The sequence below is a fragment of the Wyeomyia smithii genome, chromosome 3, assembly GCF_029784165.1.
Source record: "Wyeomyia smithii strain HCP4-BCI-WySm-NY-G18 chromosome 3, ASM2978416v1, whole genome shotgun sequence".
Lineage (NCBI taxonomy): Eukaryota > Metazoa > Arthropoda > Insecta > Diptera > Culicidae > Wyeomyia > Wyeomyia smithii.
In genome coordinates, this window is record NC_073696.1 from 30499098 (window position 1) to 30520952 (window position 21855).

The 21855-nt window shown below is 39.7% G+C and overlaps 2 protein-coding genes across 3 annotated transcripts in view; both read left to right on the forward strand.

The window, feature by feature from the left end:
* The first annotated feature begins 5024 nt into the window (after positions 1-5024).
* Positions 5025-21855, forward strand: part of LOC129726613 (uncharacterized) — a 260583-nt gene continuing 243752 nt past the window's right edge. The window contains exon 1 of the mRNA XM_055683527.1: positions 5025-6115. Within this exon, the coding sequence (XP_055539502.1) occupies positions 5333-6115 (783 nt within the window). The 5' untranslated portion in view covers positions 5025-5332. The remainder of the gene's footprint in view (positions 6116-21855) is intronic.
* LOC129726615 (cytochrome P450 CYP12A2-like) lies at positions 18790-21529 on the forward strand. Of its 2 annotated transcripts, none has more exons than XM_055683529.1 (8): positions 18790-19277; positions 19670-19916; positions 19987-20103; positions 20162-20318; positions 20385-20500; positions 20559-20715; positions 20774-21022; positions 21080-21529. In XM_055683529.1, exons 1-8 carry the CDS (start codon positions 19076-19078, stop codon positions 21407-21409), a joined length of 1575 nt encoding a protein of 524 aa, XP_055539504.1. In that variant the 5' UTR covers positions 18790-19075; the 3' UTR covers positions 21410-21529. The 2 variants fall into 2 exon arrangements, with proteins under 2 accessions (XP_055539504.1, XP_055539505.1); XM_055683530.1 differs by having other exon boundaries at positions 19164-19277; positions 19644-19916.

Genomic DNA, 21855 nt, shown 5'->3' on the forward strand with positions numbered 1-21855 from the left:
TGGGCTCCATAAAAAACTACGGTCGCAAAATCTGAGTCTTCGCACCAAGTGTATCCTGTACAAAACGCTTATAAGACCGGTCGTTCTCTACGGGCATGAGACGTGGACAATGCTCGAGGAGGACTTGCGAGCACTCGGAGTTTTTGAACGTCGGGTGCTAAGAACCATCTTTGTCAGTGTGCAGGAGAACGGGGTGTGTAGGCGTAGGATGTACCACGAGCTTGCGCAGCTCTACGGTGAACCCAGTATTCAGAAAGTGGCTAATGCTGGAAGGATACGCTGGGCAAGGCATGTAGCTAGAATGCCGGATAGCTACCCTGCAAAATTGGTGTTCGCTACAAATCCGGCGGGAACGAGAAGGCGGGGGGCGCAACGAGCGAGATGGGTCGACCAGATGGAGCACGATCTGCCCGCGGAACTGGAGGCAGGCAGCCATGGATCGAGTAAATTGGCGGAACCACGTTATGCAGGCCATGTCTTAGGACGTACGGCCATCTTAGTAAGTAAGTAAGTAGGTTTTCAAAGCAAGACATATTTTTATGGTGGTTCTTCTGAAAGGGAAAGCACAAAACACAACTTTCTGCATAACTCGGAAACTAATTAAGCAAATGGAACTAAATTTGACATGTGGAAGTTTTTGCGGGCTAGAAATGTTCTTGCGATGGTTTAACGTTCCTTCGTAGTCTGCCCCCGGGCTCCCATGCAAATGAAACCATTTTTTTCTGGAAAACGGCCTAAAACGATCAGGATTATGCACAGTATCCAAAACTACAGACCCTATTTTTGGAATCCAAGCTGAAAATTTTTGGTTTTCGAAAAACAGTCGAAAATGGCCGCATACCACCCGACATCGGTATTCCCGGTACCAGAATAATGCCCAGATGCTAGAAATGGTCTCCACATGCTATTTGAAAAACAGCCCAAAATGGCCGATTGAGTTTTTTGGTGCAAGAATGATACACAGAGGTAAACAATCGACCACAGACACCATTTTGAATATTAAGATGGTGCCTTCCGGTGTCTGGGAAGCAATCAAAACGAATACTTCCGGAACCAGAAAGACGTCCAAAGACCAGAAATCGACTTCGTATGCCATTTTAAAATAGAATATGACGACTTCCGGTTTCTAGAAAACAACCGAAAGTGACATAATACCATTCAATATAGCCCAAAATGACTGAATACCACCCAAAATGGGTACTTCGGAATGAGATTGATTCTCAGAGGTCAGAAATTGACACCACCTTCCACTTTGAAATTCAAGATGACGACTCCCTGTTACTGTAAAACATATTTCCAGGTATTTCCAGAATCTAGATGATATACGGAAGCCATAAGGCGAGGATGTTCTCATTTCGATCAAACCAATCATTTTAAACGATTTTTCTTCTAAGTTTGAACGTATCCAGAATCCGATTCGTCATGCATTTGCGGACTATAAACATATCGCAAAGTCAATCTTCGGATGTATGTGGAATCAATTTAAAATGTTTAAAGTTATTTGATTATAGAAAAATATGGGCGTGCTGAAGTTTGCCGGGCTAGTAAACCATGAATTACTCAACGAGAATTGAAAATTTGTGCAACATCTGTCAGTTATAATTTATTTCATTTTATCGTCGATGTTCACTAAACAATCGTGACTGGCATAATATCGAAAGAGTAAATTAATGAAAAATACAAATTTACGGAAGAGTAACAACCGGTGAATGCTTGTGAATTTGTTTCTCATTCATTAAGATTTAAGCAAAATCTTTTTTACATTTCAATATTGCTGGCTGATATTTTTTTAGTTTTTAACTCAACAATTATATCAGCTTTCTATTTAATATAGTGAATAATTGGTTAATGAAAAAAACTTGGCAAGCAAAAAACAAAAATTAATCTTTTTAAACTTTAACTCTGTTGTTATTGTTCATTGCTTCGATTTATTGCTATCCTCTAATGATTCTCTATTGGTGAGCCTTTGTAACGGCTTCGAAATTATTTCCAGAGTAAGTTTCATAAAATAAATTTGATTCAATCAGAGTTAAATAATACAAAACCGTTCAATGTGATAAAGTAAATATAATTGGGTTTGAGAGATTTGATTAAGTTTGGTTTTTGAAGAAAAAGAAACTCTTGGTGCTTATACAATAACAACGATTCGCTTGTGCCGTGTCAAATAAATGTATCACCCAACGCAAACGGGGAACATTTTATTACTTTAGGGCAATTTTTCATTACTTATTGTGTCTTATAACTGCGCATTATACACAAATAGCAATAACCGAAAAGTAACAAAAATTATGACGGGCACACGCTTGTATGTGTTTCTGCAGGAGAACATACAGCCAAGCACCGCAGTGCATATGTTAGCAAGACTTCACTCGCTGCATTTGTATTGATGCAACGATCAGATTCATTGCTTCCCTTCATCCACACATAATGGGAATCTCACCCGTCAACCTCAAATGTCTAATTAGAAACACTTTCGTTTCGTCCCTCAGTGTTTACATGAAATGAAGATATGTTATACTGTCTGAACAGAGTTGCCGAAGTTGCGAATATTGTTCTGGATGGGCACGAGTTTTGTATTTTTAAACAGGTGCAAATAAGTTTCCATGAACCAATGAGTATGTGTTTTGGATAGCTTGCAAGAAAGCGAATGTTTTTGTTTTTCTCTAACGCAGTTTACAGATCGTGATGTCATTTCAAGACGCATTTCAAGTCTTTGAAATCATCAACGTTTGCACACTCTATGACGGGGAAAATGCTACTTGGCAGCTCTTGTCATATTATTCCTCTACTCCGTATGCATACAACAAGCGAACTAATACACGCTCACCGGATGAATTGGAGATTGAAGAAACTTATAACATGTGCAACATATACGACGGTGTGTGTTTTTTTTTTCACTTGAGATGGAAAGGGAGCAGTTTTTGACAGAAAAAAAATCTTGCATGTGGTTGAACGACCATTATTAGATGGTCGTACTCCCGTAACACGTGCTAAATATATGACAGTATGTGTTGTTACTTGACTGGGGAAGAATTTTATTGCCTTTTTAGTAATAGGTTTGTTACCTTAAAGGCAATTTTGCGCTATTGCTTCTAAGGTAATAAGAAAAAGTTTTGCGTGTACAAATTCTTTCGAGTGTTATTGAATATATTTCTGAAAAAAATGAGGGAAAGCTGGGAATAGAAATACGTAAGTCACTAATCAAACAAATTGATTCTGTTTGTGGACTGTGGGATGTGGGCTGTGGACCTTTGTAACTAATGATCATGCTTACAGTGTTCAGGCCCACCCCACGTCACCATTTCATACAACCCAATCATAAAAAAAATACTGATATCAAGATAAAACTTCGAAACATAGAGTATAAAATTGAGATAAAATCCGTATTAAATTTGTTTGCTGTCTCCATTGGGTTTTATTATTTTTGGCTTGTTAATTGAACTTGATTTTTACTGAGCTTGCTTCCAGAAAGTTTTATTTAAAAGAAATGAAACATGAAACAATGTTTTTTTTATAACTATAATCTTCTAATATAAACTGCTTATTATAACAATCGGACGTCACGTCAAAATTAAATTAAATTGAACTAACATGTTTTGCCGATTCATGATCACCCACATTTTCCTGCCAAGCAAAAAACTAGATTTCTCTTCCCACATCAGCAACATTTGCAACCTCTGCTCATAATACAAAGTATGAATATGAGCTCATACCATAAGACAGATAGCGGCCCGTTACTAGAGTAAAACTTTCTTGCCTATCAATATCTTAATATATTACAATGATATCTCGTTGTAATTACTGTCCCCGAAGTAATCAATTTGTTATGACCAGCAGAGAGATCAACATTTCTTTCCCCCTCTACTCTACCGCTTCTTCTTCGCCTCTAAATCGGATCTAATCTAGACCCAACCATTGGAGGCATTAATCCGATGGTTGATTTCGAGCCACGCTTAATTGACTGCTGTGAATGATCATTTCACACTTTGCTGCATGGCTTGTCACGCGGCGACTTTCCAGCGCGCATCGTTTTTTTTTTTTTTTCATACAAAGTTAGCGCTTACCTGCACTGAAACCAGCTGGAAAATGATTAAGAACCTCCGCCGATGCTGTCAAGTTGCGTTCACTGTTGGGAGCCGGTTCGAAGTCGCGCAGCGGAAAAGTCATCTCATATCCCGTCATTCGTTACGAACAGCGCGCGGTGCAGAACCAGTTCGGTTACAGGTTACATGTGTTTAGTGCCAACACTCCGAAGCGGGATTCTTGGAAAGATGAAAAAGCCTGAACACACCGTTGAAAAATTATCAAACAGAATTCACAAAATATGTTTTCAAATGAGAATTGAATGCTTCCAAACACAACAAATCATGGTCTAAGAAGCTAAATTTAAAACTGAATCGAACACACCTAACATCCGCTAACTCAGAATAGTCACAACAAAATTGACAACTTGTACCAACAAGTCAATCGTGTCTGCCACAGACTTCATAACATATAATTGACAACATTTAAAACCCTCGAGATGTCCATTCACCGTTTCGCGGTCGACAAACACGATCGTGACTTCCGTTCCCATGACGCACTACCATACATAAAACTCTTCCACCGGAAGCAGACTCAAGAACCGATTGGCCAAACCGTTCATTACGCTTGACGACAGTCTGTCTCGATCTCGGAGCCGTTTATTTAGAAGACACTTCATTTGCATCGCTGCATAAAACAGCGCGGCAAAAATATAATTTCACGAGCAGCACCGATCGACGCATGAATTCCTCGATCAACAACCTGAACTCCCAATCGAGTAGGCCCGAACGGAGATCGCGCGCAGCATAACTTTACCGCTCGCTCTGCGTTGATTGGTCCATAGGATGCTGCGCGGATGAACTGCTGCTGCGTAACGCTCGCTCGCGAAACACGGTGCAAAGCAAATTCGGCCAATAATAATACAACCGCCGTACGATCGCGCCAGGAGGTGCAACTGCTTTCTGTGGTCCGCCGAGTTGCCAGCACTGTCTCTTACCTCTGCCTTCTCTGGGACCAGAGTCAGTTCTGTTTCGGATTTGCTAGCGTTACGACGGTTCTCTGGAAAGTGTCTCCAAACTTAAAAACGGCAGTGTTCTAGAAGTGATCAGTGTTTAAAGAGCAGTGATTTTTCAGTACCAAACTGGTGTTCAAAGTTTTATTTTATTATTTATTTTTGGATATTGTGTCCTAAATAAGTGAAAATTATTATTAGGTGAAGAGAAATTTTTCGTAAATAGTGTGCGCTTATCGAAACATGCTAAAAGTGTTCAAAATCTGATCCAGTGACCCGTAAACCCGTTGCCCAGCCATGGAAAGTCCTTCGTCCCGCCCGGAGGCCCCGAAACGCCACAGCCTGACCGTGTACACTGAAAGTGAAAGTGAAAATGCCAAACGGCCGCGCACCCCTTCGCCCCAGCTGCCCCACAAGGGTCCGAAAAAAGTGTCCTTTTCCGATGAACTCCCCCAAGGGGAGTGCTCCGAGCCACCACCACCGGATGCAGAAGCCTTGACCCAGAAAAGTGAAAGTGTCAAACTGTCCCACTTCGATGCGAATCCGTTTGTGTTTGTGCTGCAGAAAAATGACTCCTATCTGGATCACCTGCACCAGATGGAGGACACCGTAGATTCCGTTCCGCTCATCAAATCGGACGTGTTTCCGAACCAACGCAAAGTTTCGATTCATAAGCCGGATGAAAGTGAAACCACGTCGGAAGACGCTGAGCAGAAGTCTACCCCGGTGTCGATCTTGAAACCTAGTGACCCAATTTCAACGCCCGCGACAACATCGACGACCAAACCGACGGCCAACTTTGATCCGATTTCCGCCGGATTAGTGAATGACCTGCGGGCTCAAAGCAAGCTTGTTAGTGAATCGTTGGCCGGAAAAAAGCAAAATTTAGCCGACAGTGACAAAATTGAAAAAAGTGTCGCCGTCGCAGGTGCCGCTGCGCCGACGGAAACGACCGTTAGCGTCATGGAACTGGAAGTGAAGCGCGACAAGCGCCGTTGGTTGCTGATTTCCGAGCTAAGCGCGATTCTCGGCGAGGAGAAACACTCCGTCGATGGGTTCAAGCGAATCTTCCGCGAACAGGTGAGTCGAAGATGCTTAGATAAAACCGTGCAAATGATTCGAACAACTTGGGGCTCGTGTGTTTATGAGAAAACATGGTTATTATAATACAATGCAAAGTGTTATTTGAACAGCGCGTGCCGTGTCTTTGCCGAGGCATTTAATATTTTTTTTATTCACAAACAGAAGATCATTAATTTCCACTCGGTTTGCATAGGAGATTATTACCGCAGTATGGCGGCGCATTATTGAGTGAACTGTCAAAATGCTTTAACAGCTGACATCGCGCGCGCCTCGCTGCCGCTTGGCACGAACAAAAGGTCCGATCCAAAGCCGTAGGTTGCGTTGCGAGGCCCAGCCGGACTTCAGGGCAAATATGCAATTTCTTCGGATAATAATAATAGTACGAACGCATCGCCATATGCTAGGCAGGCGGTGTCTTCCACTGGTTATCGCGGCGTGCTACCAGCAGAGGGAGCATTTCGAGCGAATATGGCGCAGTCACGATTGCTCGATCGAAGCGCATCATTACGGTTTTCTCAGCCCCGGCGGAATGATTGATGCGTATGTGGCGAAGATGTTCACTACTCCCTGGTGCAAGAATGATTACGCCAATTGGTACGATTCATTATGGAGATTTTTTCCTCCCTTGAAACATGGGTTTTTGTTAAAACGATTGATGAAATTACCTACTAGCTTCTTGTGTATTAACAAGGACTTTCCAAATAACAGTCCATCTACGAGTTGCCTGGGGTACCTTGCTTTCTGCTGAAAAAGTGTAGCAAATTAATTAACTCAAACTATATTTATCTATGTGCTTTACGTCTAGATTTCGTGTGGCTTGAAACATTTAGTTTTAACAGAGTTTTATAATGTAAAAACTTTGCATTGTTCTGAAACCCTGAAGCCCAAGTATATACTGAAATAAAAAAAACTACATGGTTTTATAGCAATTTAATCTACTATATAAAAATGGAATTCCGTAACGCTTGATCTTATTGATATTATTCCCTCAGTCTCTGAGGTGTACAGTAATCATCATCATTTTGAATCGTTCTAAATCAAAAATAATAAGCGGTGACATGTAGGTTTTTTAACATGAAAATGTTCGCTGATGTTCAGGAAAGACATTTGAGAAAAAATAATAGGTATCTAATTACTAAAACTTGAGATATTTTTCAAAAAACTACGTAAAACATGCAAAATTATGACTTTTTATACTTAATTCGTTTCCAAATCAAAATTCAAAGCGATGACATGCGATTCTTTTTTCATTAAAATGTTCGTTAATGTTTAAGAAAGACATTTGAGAAAAAATAACAGGTATCTGATTACTAAAACTCGAGATATTATTCACAAAACTACGTGAAACATGTAAAATCATGACTTTTATGCTGAATGTGCCTCTAAATTAAAACTCGAAGCAGTGATTTGTGATTTTTACTATAATAAAATGTTCGTTGTGTTTAGGAAAGATATTTGGGGGAAAAATAATAGGTATCTGATTATTTGAAATTAAGGTATTTTCTACAAAACCACATGATAAAATGCAAAACCATAATTTTTTAGGCTTAATTTGTCTCTAAATCAGAATTTAAAGCGATGACACGTGATTTTTTTCAATAAAATGTTCGTTGATATTCAGAAATGACATTCGAGATAAAAAAATTAGTTATCTGATAACTAACAATAGAGATATTATTCACAAAACTAAGTAAAACATGCAAAATCATGAATATTTTGGCTCAATCTGTCTTTAAATCTTAATTCAAAGCTATGATATATGATTCTTTCCATTAAAATGGTTGTTTATGTTCAGGAAAGACTTTTGAGTAAAAATAACAGATTTTTGATTACTGAAAATTGAGATATTATTCACAACACTACGTTAAACAAGCAATATCATGAATATTTGAACTCAATTTGCCTCTAAATCGAAATTCAAAGCTATGATATGTACACTAAAGTCGCTTCTTACGCGGGTGATACGTGCCGCGTAAAAAAAACGCGTAAATTCCGGAATCCGCGTAAAAAAACCACATAAAAAACCGCGTAAAAAGCGACTTTAATGTAATTGTTCTTCATTGAAATGTTTGTTAATGTTAATAGGTATCTAATTGCTGAAAGTTGATGATGAATGATTAATGATTTTCTGCATACAGAAAAACACATTAAAATACTCTTTTTAAAATTTATGTATATTCTACATATAATAGGACATGCAATATTTTGACTTTTTGAGCATGAGCTCAATTCGCCGGAAAATTATTTTTTTTTTTAATAAAAAGTTCGTTGTTCCTTCAACATCTGCAAATATTTTCTTACAGAAGAAATTACGTTTTAATTTGGTGCGAGTCGAGCAGAAAAAAAATACATTTGTGATGTTTTCGTAGTTTTGTGAATAGTAACACATTACAATATTCGATTAACTTTTTTACTTTTACCTGAACAAGATCTTGGGACATTTGGCTGGAAAGGCCGCATTTCATTGGTTTAATCTTTTTTTTTAATTTCTGCATAGTTATGTGGATTAAAACGTTAACTTCTTCTCGGACGTGTTCCTTGGACACCAACAAACATTTTCGTTATAAAAATTCACATGTTATCTCTTTAGATATGGTTATAGAGGAGAACTAAGCATGAATGGTTACGCTAAATTCTTCTTACCTTGATTTCTTTCTCCTAAAAGTTACATAAAAAGAGGTTTTACTGTGAACGATTGACGAATATCCGGTTATCACCCGAGTGTGGTATATTCGGAACTGGGATGACCCCACGTAACATTTTCCAAAATAACGACTTCTGGTTTCAGGAAAATAATCCAAAGTGGTATTTGGCCAATACTTCCGAAACTTTCAAACTCCATACGTCATTTTGAAATCCGAAATGGCGACTTCCAGCTTCTGTAAAACATCCCCAAATCACAAAATGCAATCCAATATGGGTATTTTCGTTTTGTGCGTTCTCAGAATATTAAAGTACTTAAAGTGATGTTGGACTATAATAATACAATGAATTATACATATACAATAAATACAATGAATTATAAAAAATGATTCCTAATTTTGGAGCTTTTGATCCCGAGCATCGCCGGGAACGTTCAACTAGTACTACATAAAAGACATTTGGTGATTGAAAGATCATAGCAAGCCGTGACCAAGAAGAGACGTGACTTTTTACGAGTGATGATTTTCTACTGGAAAACAAAGTTTACATTTCCTCAACAGTAGTGATTCGTTTTGTGAAAATTTGATATGTGCTTGAAGGTGTATTGGCCAAGAGCAGGCTTGTAAACGCTCAGCATATTCATTCGATTTCGATAACTTAGCGTGCGTCACAGTAGGCTTTCCACCGGCGCAGGAAAAAGAAGGCGATTATCGCAGTGAAACGACATCTTTGGCCCATAAAAACAACTACACAGTTGTTATCACAAATTATCAGCCAGATCAAAAATAATTGATTGAAATGCTTGCCCTATGTTGCGTGGAATTGCACAGGTTTTTCAGTTGATCCACCAAGGACATTTCAGCGACAAAAGTACCGGGCAAATCCGCCTGCCTCACTAGCTTGGAGTATTGGAACCGAGCTGTGATAATTCCTTACCTTGATTCTCTTGTAAATTCACTGAAAACACGGTTCCGTGAAGATAGTGCACCTGCCTATGAGTTGTCCTTGCTGCATCCCGCTAACGTAATACGCATGTCGTTGGGAGAGTTCAAGCGCAAAACCGAAGCTTTCGTATTTTTTTAAGAAGTTGACAATTTTGTTGGAGAGGCGGTAGTCTGGTATCAACATTGTAGCAGCATGAGAGCAGACCGTAAGAGCTTGGAAGAGCTGGACCGAATAGACCTTTGCTTGCTGAAGCCCGTTCTTTCTTCCCTGCGACTGAGAAAGCAATTGAAATTTCACTTGCTCTACCATGTACAACATGCACGATTGAACGCTCGTTCAGCACATTACGTCGGGTGAAAACCTGGCTGAGGTCAACAATGGTTGAACAGCGGTTGAGTGCTCTCTGCTTGCTAATAGCAAATTTCCTTATTCCACAACCTAACTGCTTAAAAGTACGATAACTTCTCACTGGTCACTGTCCGAGTAAGTACCATCTGTAGAAGATAGGCAAACTCAATGACGAGAAATGCCGCTTCTGCGGACTTGACAATGAACCCTCGGAACACCTACTTTGCGAATGCAGAGTATTAATACAACGCAGACTGCGTATCCTCGGGGAAGGGTTCGTAAGTTCTTTCGAAATATGGAGCGAAAGCCCTTCTCAGATACTACACTTCATTCGAATTGTGATACCTGACTGGGATACACGTGCAAATCAAAATTGGACATCAACTCAATAATAGTTATGCGCCGAAATTGGCGGAGCATACCGCAATAGATCTACTATCAATGGTCGCAGTGATTCAGTCTCCTACAAAAAAAGTGTAAATTAAATTACAGTTTAGGTCAGTTAAGTGTTAATAGAAAAATGAAATTTAGTGCTGATCACTAAGTACTAGTTTTTCAAAACACCATTTTTTACTTCTAAAATTTAATATTCTGGCTACGCCCATGTGATTACATTACTACACTACTTACTGGATGATCCTAGAATGTACGGATAAAAACAGGCATTCTGAAAATGGATGGTTTGATGAACACTAGTCTGTCACCTTTCATCTCTATCACTAAAATTGTCACCTTTTATCTCTACACGCAAAAGTTAGAGTGTGCGTAAGCAGATTAGGGTTTGCAATCCCGGGAACGATTTCCCGCGAAATAGCTTCTCCCGGGATTCCCGGATACCGGGAACAAAAATATTGATTCCCGGGATCCCGGGATTCCCGAGTTCCGCGCAAAATTTAGTAAGGTTCACTATAGTTTCTTATGCAATATTGCAATAAAATTGAATACGTCAAACTGATGCGACCTAAAATAAATCATTTATAAAACTCAAAGTCAGTATAGTATTTCAACATAAAAATCATCTTTGAATGTTAATTAGTATACATTCAAATGCTCTAAAATTGACTTATTTCGAGTCTCATTGAACTGATTATTTAGTATTCTATCGGTTTGTCTCGGACACAGAAAACCACCGAACGGCGAAATAACGTAGTTAATTAACCAAAATTCTTCTTCTCGGAGTCTTACGTTCTAATCAATAATGATATAAACTCCAAAAGAATTTGAAGTGTTGTTCTACCAATGAAAACTTGATTTGAGACGCAGTTTATTTAAAATAAATCACAATGACATAGGAAATATATTTAAATGAAAAAAAGCGAATAGGTTTGCTATCGCTCAAGTGAACACTTAATATTTACTGTAGTGTAAAAAATATTTTGCCAAAAAAAATCCGTACCGAATACAGCAAATATTTTTCGCGTCCAATGCCTGCCTAACACTCAGTTTTCTCTTCAACAAACTGAAAGAATTGGACACCAGTTTTTAATAAGGTGTAGCAAAAGCTGTAATCGGTGATTTGAAAGTATTCTAGAAATCGAACATCAGCGGTGATTCAGCAGACTTGAGCAAAGTTTTACAGGAGGAAATAACATTTTAGAGTTTAAACGGAAAATTGTCAGAGGATCCGAACCGATTGTTTGACGACATGAAGACCCTTAATTCTCTTTTTCACGAAGTTTTGATGTAAACTTGAATATTTTGTATTTCATTGGTTTTTTTTTTGTTTTTCATGCGAATTGAGAATGAAACTTTAAACAATTTTTTGTTACCTTTTACCGAAGAACTTCATTTAAAATCTCCTTCTGCTAAAAAATTTGTCCGATCCCGGTTCCCGGGAATTCCCGGGAATTGCGATATTTCATTCCCGTTTCCCGGGAATATTGCAAACCCTAAACCAGATCATTTATGAGTTTTTTTAGAGCATATACTGATCTAGTTTGAAACCAGTACATGGTATGTGCACTGGGCATAACGCATTTGATGTTCTAGCGTATTTTGTATGTATTTGGTAGCTCCGAACCACTTCGCTTAGAACGATTTCATCGGTGTTGGTATCGTCATAATGATTCGTAGTGGTATTGGTAACGTTTTTCAGGAGACTACTCCACAGTGGTTTAAAAGCAGAAATTCGTGAACTTAATTATTTTGTGACGTTTGTGTGCATTTTAGCCATTCGGTATATTCTGATGACTTTTATCGTTTTTGATTCCATATCTCATGAAATATTCGCCATTTTGTTTTTTAAGGTACACGCAAAACTTTTCCTTATTACCTGAGAAGCAATAGCGCAAAATTGCTTTTTAGGTAACAATCCCATTACTAAAAAGGCAATAAAATTCTTCCCCAGTCAAGTAACAACACATACTGTCATATATTTAGCACGTGTTACGGGAGTACGACTATCTAATAATGGTCGTTTCAACCACATGCAAGATTTTTTCTATCAAAAACTGCTCCCTTTCCATCTCAAGTAAAAGAAAAAAATCACACACCGTCGCATATGTTGCACATGTTACAAGTTTCTTTAATCTCCAATTCATCCGGTGAGCGTGGATTAGTTCGCTGGTTGTATGCATATGGAGTAGAGGAAGAATATGACAAGAGCTGCCAAGCAGCATTTTCCCCGTCATAGAGTATGCAAACGTTGATGATTTCAAAGACTTGAAATGCGTCTTTAAATGACATCACGATCTGTAAACTGCGTTAGAGAAAAACAAAAACATTCGCTTTCTTGCAAGCTATCCAAAACACATACTCATTGGTTCATGGAAACTCATTTGCACCTGTTTGAAAATACAAAACTCGTGCCCAGATCCAGAACAATATTCGCAACTTCGGCAACTCTGTTCAGACAGTATGACATATATTCATTTCATGTAAACACTGGGGGACGAAACGAAACTGTTTCTAATTAGACATTTGAGGTTGATGGGTGAAATTCTCATTATGTGTGGATGAAGGGAGCAAAAATGAATCTGATCGTTGCATCAATACAAATGCAGCGAGTGAAGTCTTGCTGACACATGCACTGCGGTGCTTGGCTGTATGTTCTCCTGCAGAAACACATACAAGCGTATGCCCGTCATAATTTTTGTTACTTTTCGGTTATTACTATTTGTGTATAATGCGCAGTTATAAGACACAATAAGTAATAAAAAATTGCCCTAAAGTAATAGAATGTTCCCCGTTTGCGTTGGGTGTAGAGGTGAATTTAGAAAAATTAACTTTTTTTATTTCAACCGATAGCGGATAAATGTGTTCTACAATGTTATAGTGCTCAAGATTTAAATAAAGTTTGCTTAAGACGTCAAGTTGCCATGATTTCAGTTTATTGAGATATAAAGAGCTCTTTGGAAGTAGTACCTTAAAACTAGATTTTCGGACTTTTCTATAGTTTATCCACATTACACAACATAAGTTCGTTCTACAGACGTCTTAAGCAAACTTCATTGAAATTTTGAGTACCACAGCATTGTAGAACACATTTATTCGCTATCGGTTGAAAAAAACGTTAAATTTTCCCAATTCACCTTTACCTTAAAAATAAAATGGCAAAATTCCATAAGATGTGAAATCAAATACGTTAAAAGTCATCAGAACATACCGAATGGCTAAAACGTACGCAAACGTCATAAAATAATTAAGTTCACGAATTTCTGCTTTTAAACCACTGTGTACTCTCGTTGGTGTAATCAGCATTAGTTACTGATAATTGAGGTACTTTAAAGTTTATTGAAATATTACCTGATCGATTCACTTTCAAGAACCAGATCATTCAAAAACAACATTGAATCAATAATAATAAGAGAAGACATTGCATATGTTCATAAAATTTTCCATTTAACTATGATGTTACTTATTTGTTTGTCGACTGTAACGGTTAATTCTGTAGATTTATCGGCTTACTGTTCGGTACCGATTCTGAAGAAGCGGAAAGTGGCTTGGACGAAACGCAAAAACTGACGTTTCGAAAGTTTTATCGGGAATTTTATTTATTTATTTATTTGGCATTCCGTCATAACGACATGGCCTGATTTACAAAGTTTCTCCAATTCACTCGGTTATTAGCTGCCGCTCTCCAATCCCTGGGACACCATGTACTCTCTGCCAGATCTAGCTCCACCTGGTCTACCCATCTTGCCCGTTACGCCCCTGGTCGTCTTCTTCCTACCAGATTCGAGGCAAACACCATCTTCGCAGGGTAATTGTCCGGCATTCTTGCAACATGCCCTGCCCAGCGTATCCGTCCAGCTTTAGCCACCTTCTTAATACTAGGTTCACCGTATAGTTACGCGAGCTCATGGTTTATTCTTCGCCTCCATATTCCGTTCTCCTGCACGCCGCCAAAGATCGTCCTTAGTACTCGTCGTTTGTAAACTCCGATCACTCGCAGGTCCTCCTCGAGCATTGTCCACGTTTCATGCCCGTAGAGAACAACCGGTCTTATGAGCGTTTTTTACAGGTTACACTTCGTACGGGGGCTCAGTCTGTTCGACCACAATTGATTGTGAAGCCTATAGTAGGCACGACTTCCGCTGATAATACGCCTCCGGATCTCTCGGCTGGTATCATTGTCCTCAGTAACCAGTGAGCCAAGATAGACAAACTCATCGACTACCTCGAACTCATCGCCGCTCGATCGCTAGCATATTCTTCGTTTTAAACGTATTTATCTGCAACCCAATCCTCGCTGCTTCTCGTTTTAGTCGGGTGTACTGTTCTGCCACTGCCGCAGTTGTTCTGCCGACAATGTCCATATCATCAGCGAAGCAAACGAATTGACTGGATTTGTTGAAAATCGTACCCCGCGTGTACGCTCGATTCATTACACCCTGTAGCGAAATGTTGAATAACAGGCAGGAGAGACCATCACCCTGTCGAAGCCCCTGCGGGATTCAACAATCCACCCGAAATCCTCACACAGCACTGCGTCCCATCCACCGTAGCCTTTACCAGTCTAATCAGCTTCCCCGGGAAGCCGTTTTCGTCCATGACCTTCCATAGCTCTTTTCGGTTGATAGTGTCATACGCGGCTTTAAAGTCGATGAATAGGTGGTGCGTGGGGGTTCTGTATTCACAGCATTTCTGGAGGATCTGCCGTATGGTAAAGATTTGGTCCGTCGTAGACCGTCCTTCCTCGAAGCCGGCCTGTTAGCTTCTCACAAATCTGTTGGCTAGGGGTGAGAGGCGGCGGAAAATGATTTGGGAAGGCACTTTGTAGGCGGCATTCAGGACGGTGATCGCACGATAGTTCCCACAGTCCAATGTTTCGTCTTATTCTTATTCTCCATAGATAGGGCAGATAACCCCATCCTTCCACTCCTCCGGTAGCTGTTTTGTATCCCAAATTCTTGCAATCAGCCGGTGGAAACTTGTGGCCAGCTTCTCCGGGCCCATCTTTATAAGCTCCGCTCCGAGGCCATCCTTCCCAGCCGATTTATTGTTTTTTAGCTACTTGATGGTCTTCTACATTTGTCGCACCGGCGGGATCGCTTTCTCCGCCGCCATGGTCTCCTGCCTGGGCGCCATTCAGGTGTTCGTCGAAGTGCTGCTTCCACCTTTCGGTCACCTCACGATCGTCCGTCAGAATACTACCATCTTTATTCCGGCACATTTCGGCTCGTGGCACAAAGCCTCTGCGGGATGCGTGGAGTTTCTGGTAGAACTTTCGCGTTTCCTGAGAATGATGCAACTGTTCCAGCTTTGCAAACTCCTTCTCCTCCAGGCGGCGCGGAAAATTTGGGTTCGCTGCATCTTCTTCCGTCGGTGTCTTTCCACATTCTGACGAGTGGCACTGCGCATCTTCGGGCAGCACGGCAGGTCAAAACTGGGTCACAATCAAGCGAATAAAGAAGGGTTTTGACAGCAGTTAGTGCGCTTCCAAGTCAACACAAGGTGTGCTGGTGGAATAAAGAAATTCGCTATACGCCCGCGCAGCATTCTCTTCATTCATCACTCTCCAACATTCGTGGTCGAACCACTCCTTTCGTTGGGTTCGTCGCACTGTTTTAATTGTGTTCCAACAGTCCTCGAGAGGACCTTCCTCCAGCTGGTCCTCTTCCGGCAGCACAGCTTCGAGCGAATGCACGTAGTTTTCGGCGACGTTAGGTTGCTTCAGTCGCGCAAGATCTAACTGGAGCGGGCATCGATACCGAATGTTGTTAACAACGAAGAGTTTTGGGCGCATCTTAACCATCACTAGGTAGTGGCCCGAGTCGACGTTAGCTCTCCTATAGGATCTGACGTCGATGATGTCTGAGAAGTGCCGACAATCAATCAGAACGTGGTCGATTTGTGTTTCCGTCTGATTTGGTGATTTGAAATCAATGTATAAAAACCCAAATTAATCCACCTAGTGGTGAGACCCAGCCTTTCTCATTCGAACATATTATTTGTTCAAATAGAATGACACAACACTCCAATTTAAAAAAAAATACACCTTAAAAATTTCTGCTGGATTTATTTTCCACTTTAAATAACGAATTTCTGGTAGCCAACACACAACTACAACGAACATTCAAAACCTAACATCCACACACATATGAGTATACATTAACACTTACACATGCATATACCATGAAATAAATATGTTTCAAATACATCACGCGAAAAATCCACTGCCGACTTATTCTATTGCTCACCCCTAACTACACACACTGCTATGCAGGGGTTGTTTATGCGACTGAAAGGAATGTCTCAGCACACACAGGAGAGTCAGCTGACGCTTATAACTCTTATAGAACTGTGTGATCGAAACCAAAGCCAGTCTGAGTCATGCCTGCGAGTGCAACACAACAACGGAAGGTGCTCCGCAGGGCTAAATCTTTTCGAATTAATTTCTATCTTTAACAACGGCTTTTACCCGTTAACATTCAAGTTCATTTAAGGCAGACAGAGTGTGCAGCCGGGGAAGCAAAAAATAAGCGAACTGAAAATATGATACAGATTTGGAAAAACATACCGCATCCAGACGGGACTTGAACCCGCAGTCTCCCTGACTACTTCACTGGTTGCCGGAATACTTCCTAAAATGGCCAAATTCTGCCTAATCTGGTTTAGTACAACATCGAATTTGAAAAATGTTGAGGCCACATATTTTGATCGTTGCTATCTTTCCATAACTTTTAAACCACATGCTTAAACATTATGATGGTTTTAAAGACAAGTTTATTTGGTCCATTGAATCCAACTATGTTCAGATCGGTTGTATAATTTCTGTGGTACCTAATTAAGTTTTGTGATTTTTACAATTTGATACATAACGGACAAAGTTAAAGTCCGATAACAGTATAATTAAGTAGGATTCTAATGCGCAACTGGATCTTTTATTTGAGACTAATTTAGTGAAAAACGGTCCAACCATCCTGAATAAATTGAGTGAGCTTAAGCAGTCTTTGGAATATGTTTTTTTTTTCAAAACTTGATTTCCTTCTGTTATACATATCTTTTATGCATAATTTTGAACCACATGTTTAATCATTAGTTAAGGATTTTCAAGACAGGCCGTTCATTTGGCAACAGTTTTGTTTAAATCGTGTAGTTTCTGAAATAATGAAATTTCTTGGTTTTCACATTTTGATACACGGTGCCTAAACTAAAAATCCGATTACAATGAAGGTCAATAGGGTGTTATAAGGCCAGTAAACCTTTCATTTTCAACTAATTTCGTGAAAACCGATCTAGCCGGTCTGAGAAAAGTAAGTGAGTTTAAGCAGTCTTTGGTATATGCTGTGCTTTTATAACGTGATTTGACATTTTCATGAATAACGGACAAAGTTACAAACCTATTACAATGAAATCCAACAGCAACCTATGGGACAACTAGGCCTTTCATTCGAGACTAATTTTGTGAAAATCGGTCCAGCCATCTCTGAGCAAAGTGAGTGAGTTCAAACAGCCTCTGGAAAACATTTCTTTACATAACTTTTGAACTATATGTTTAATCATTATGAGTTAAGAGTTCTGAAGATAGCCCGTTCATTTGACATCAGTTTTGTTGAAATCGGTTGTGTAGTTTCTGAGATATTGATGTTTCGTGATTTTTACATTTTGATATATAACCTCTAAACCAAAAATCCGATTACAATGAAATTCAATAGCAACCTATGGGGTAACTACACCTTTCATTTGCAATTAATTTTACGAAAATCGGTCCAGCCATCTCTGAGAAAAGTGAGTAAAAAAAAAGTTGCACACACACACGCACACACACATACATACAGAAAATGCTCAGCTCGTCGAACTAAGTCGAGTAATATACGACATTCGGCCCTCTGGAGCACTTTCATACCTTTAGTTTTTTCAGTGATTGCTATACCTTTCTAGGAGAAAGGCAAATATTATGATTCGGGAATTCATGGCAAACAGACAAACCGTAATCTCATCAAAATATAAATAACAAGCTTTATCAGGGAGTTAATTAGCAGAGGCGCGGCACTTCATCGAATGTTTTTCTATGAGTTGTGCTGGAAGGAAGAGGAAGAACAAATGAATATATAGTAACGCAACAAAAATTGGGCCAACATTTGAACTGTTAATTTTAAAAATATAAATATCTATCAGTATACAGCTATGGCAAGAATTATTAATTATAAACAAGTGATATGCGCCGAATTCTGTCTCTTTCTCTGGTTCGTTCTCTGACATTGAATCGATTCACAAAGACCGCCTGTACGCACACATCATCATCCAATTCTGCTTGTTTCGAATCGCGAGCCCTGCTAGACCAATTACCGAGCTACAAGTAAACGGAGAGGAACTGTCAAAATTAGTTTTATTAAACATTATCATCACAACCGAGTTCGACTCACGCGAATAAGCTTCAGTGTGTTTTGTTTGCGCAGGTCATTTGCAATCTAGAACACCCTTAGCGATTCCGTTATCTGATGAAATATTCCGAAAAGCAGCGCGAGTGGGATAAACTTACAGCCTAGCAATCTACTAGTGACCGAAAAATGAGCAAGAGCAGGTGCAATTTTTTGGATTATTAAGTTGACCTTGTCCTAGGTTAATAAGTTTAGTATGCTGCGCAGCATAGTGAAACTGAGCGATGGCTATTCAGCGCGGACCATCATCACTCACTTTCGCAGTGTTCAAGCCGCTCCGAATGCGGTGAACGGTGCTCCGGAATCATCGGTTGACCCCGAATGGGCCGATGCTTTGCCGTTTGAAAAGATTCCTGGACCAAGCAATTTCACTGTGTTTAGATATTTTGCTCCCGGAGGTAAGTTTTGTAACGTCGTTACCCACACTGTCGAATGCAATGAAACAGTAAATAGTTTTACCGATAACAGTTTCGTTCGTAAACGTGTTGTTTGGTGCTGATGAACTTTTTTTGGCTACTTATGCTGTCGTGGGAAAACAAAATAGCGAAAATCTTTATTTAAAAATCAATTGTCAGGAAATAAACTACATATCACAAAACACATTTCATTCGTGCGGCAATTTACAAAATGATATTGCAGCAATATCATTGAAAATAAGTGAAAACCATAGACTGACTACCAAGTGCTACGCAGGCATTCCAGTTCGCTTATTTTTCGCTCTCCCGTCTTCACATACTGTCTGCTTAATGAAACTGTTCATCAAGACTTTTATTCGTTTGGTACTGTATAGGCTCTCTTCACAATGCTACCCTACCGGAGACGCATGCATTTTTCCGTAAGACGTATGGTGATCTGCTCCGCATGCCGGCAGCGTTCGGCAGAAAAGAAATACTGCTGAGCTTCAATCCGGATGACTTTCAGAAGCTCTTTCGAGCGGAAGGACCATGGCCAATCCGTCGGACATCAGATAGCTTGATCTATTATCGGAAAAAGCTAAGACCGGACATATTCCATGGTATGGGCGGTTTGCTTTCCGAGTAAGTGTGAGCCATAATATGAGCTAACCGAACTTTGTTACACTCCACCGTTGATTTATTATATCTACAGACATGGTGAACCCTGGCATAAATTTCGCACAGTTGTAAATCCTGTGATGATGCAGCCGAAAACAATCAAATTGTACGTTGATAAGGTGGATGTGGTATCCAGGGAGTTTATGGAAATGTAAGTATTTTGTAGGTATTATCAGATAAATGTTATTTTCGCTCTTCGAATTGGTTAGTATGAAGAGTATACGGGACGAGAAAAACGAGCTTCCTGCCGATTTTGATCAATGGTTGAATCGTTGGTCTCTGGAGTCGATGGGGATGCTGGCCATGGATACCAGACTTGGAGTATTGGGTGAACATCTTAGTGAAGAAGCCGAATATATTTTGAAGGTTGGTTTGAAGTGCTACTCTCATGCAAGATTTAGCATTGAGTATTAATGGATATTGTATGCTTAGAATATCCGGCAATTTTTCGAACTAACATATCAACTGGATGTCTTACCTTCTGTATGGAAAATCGTTAAAACACCCAAATTCCACAAGTTGATGAAAGCTCTCGATGATCTTACAGGGTGCGATATAGCATGTTACATATCTACAGGCCTGTGTAAATCTACCAATTAATTTCAGAATTGTTAAGAGCAAAGTGGATGACGCTGTTGTCAGGTTGGATAAAAATCCCTCAGTGGATAATGAAAATCAGAGTGTATTGGAAAAACTTTTGAAAGTTGATCGGAATATTGCTGTTTTGATGGCATTCGACATGCTTCTGGCTGGAGTTGACACAGTATGTGTTTTGATTGGCGTTTCTTGAACAAATGGTTAGTCCTTTAACTCTATTTCAGACCGCAACTGGGACAATAGGAATTCTTCACTGTTTAGCCACGAATCCAGACAAACAGGCGAAATTGCGTGGGGAACTTCGTACGATTCTCCCTAACAAAGATTCTCCTTTGACACCGGAGAATATGCGAAACTTGCCATATCTCAGAGCATGCATCAAGGAAGGTATCCGAATTTGTCCTCCAACTGCTAGGAACCTTCGCCAAGCAGGCAAAGATTTGGTTTTGCAGGGCTACAGAATCCCGAAAGGGGTAAGAGACCCGTTTGAATTTTTTAATTAGGTTCTAATTTCCCAAATCTCCTGGCAGACAGATGTTGCGATGGCAGCAATGTTGTTAATGAAGGATGATCAATACTTTAGCCGGGCGAACGATTTTCTACCGGAACGCTGGCTAAAGAAGGAAGCCGGCGGCTGTCCAGGAAAAAACACTCACCCTTTCGTGTATCTTCCGTTCGGTTATGGTCCCCGGACCTGCATCGGCCAACGGATGGCTAATTTGGAGATGGAAATTATAGTTGCCCGTATCACGCGCATGTTTGACTTCCGGTGGAACTACGGACCATTGAGGATTCGCAGTGCGGTGGTCAATATTCCGGACAACGAGCTGAAGTTCGAAATGAGAGAGGTCGATAAGTAATTATATGTAGATTATATTTTTATGAATGTTAAAAAGTGTTAATAAAAAAATACATTAATATAACTAAAAGAATCTCTATAAAAATCAATATCAATTGAGGTCCAATAAAGACTGATAATAGTTACATTCTTTCAATCAACCGAAATTTTAGTTTTTGTTTCTTAATGGGAATAATATTTTCATAACGTCCGGAAAATAATATTCGCGTGGCGACCGTGTCAATATTACTACACTGTACAACCTGTAGTTTTGTTTGTCACAGTTTTAAAGTTTGCTCTAATGGCAATTGTTGTTGATGTCTAGTCTAGTCTAGTCTACACTAACACAGCCAGTACTTGAAAAGATCCTGGAAAATGATATCCACCATTTTAGAAAAATGGTTTCCATACATTTTTCTTGTCAACGGCCAGGCCTACTGTGTAGCGCAATATAATACAATATAATCT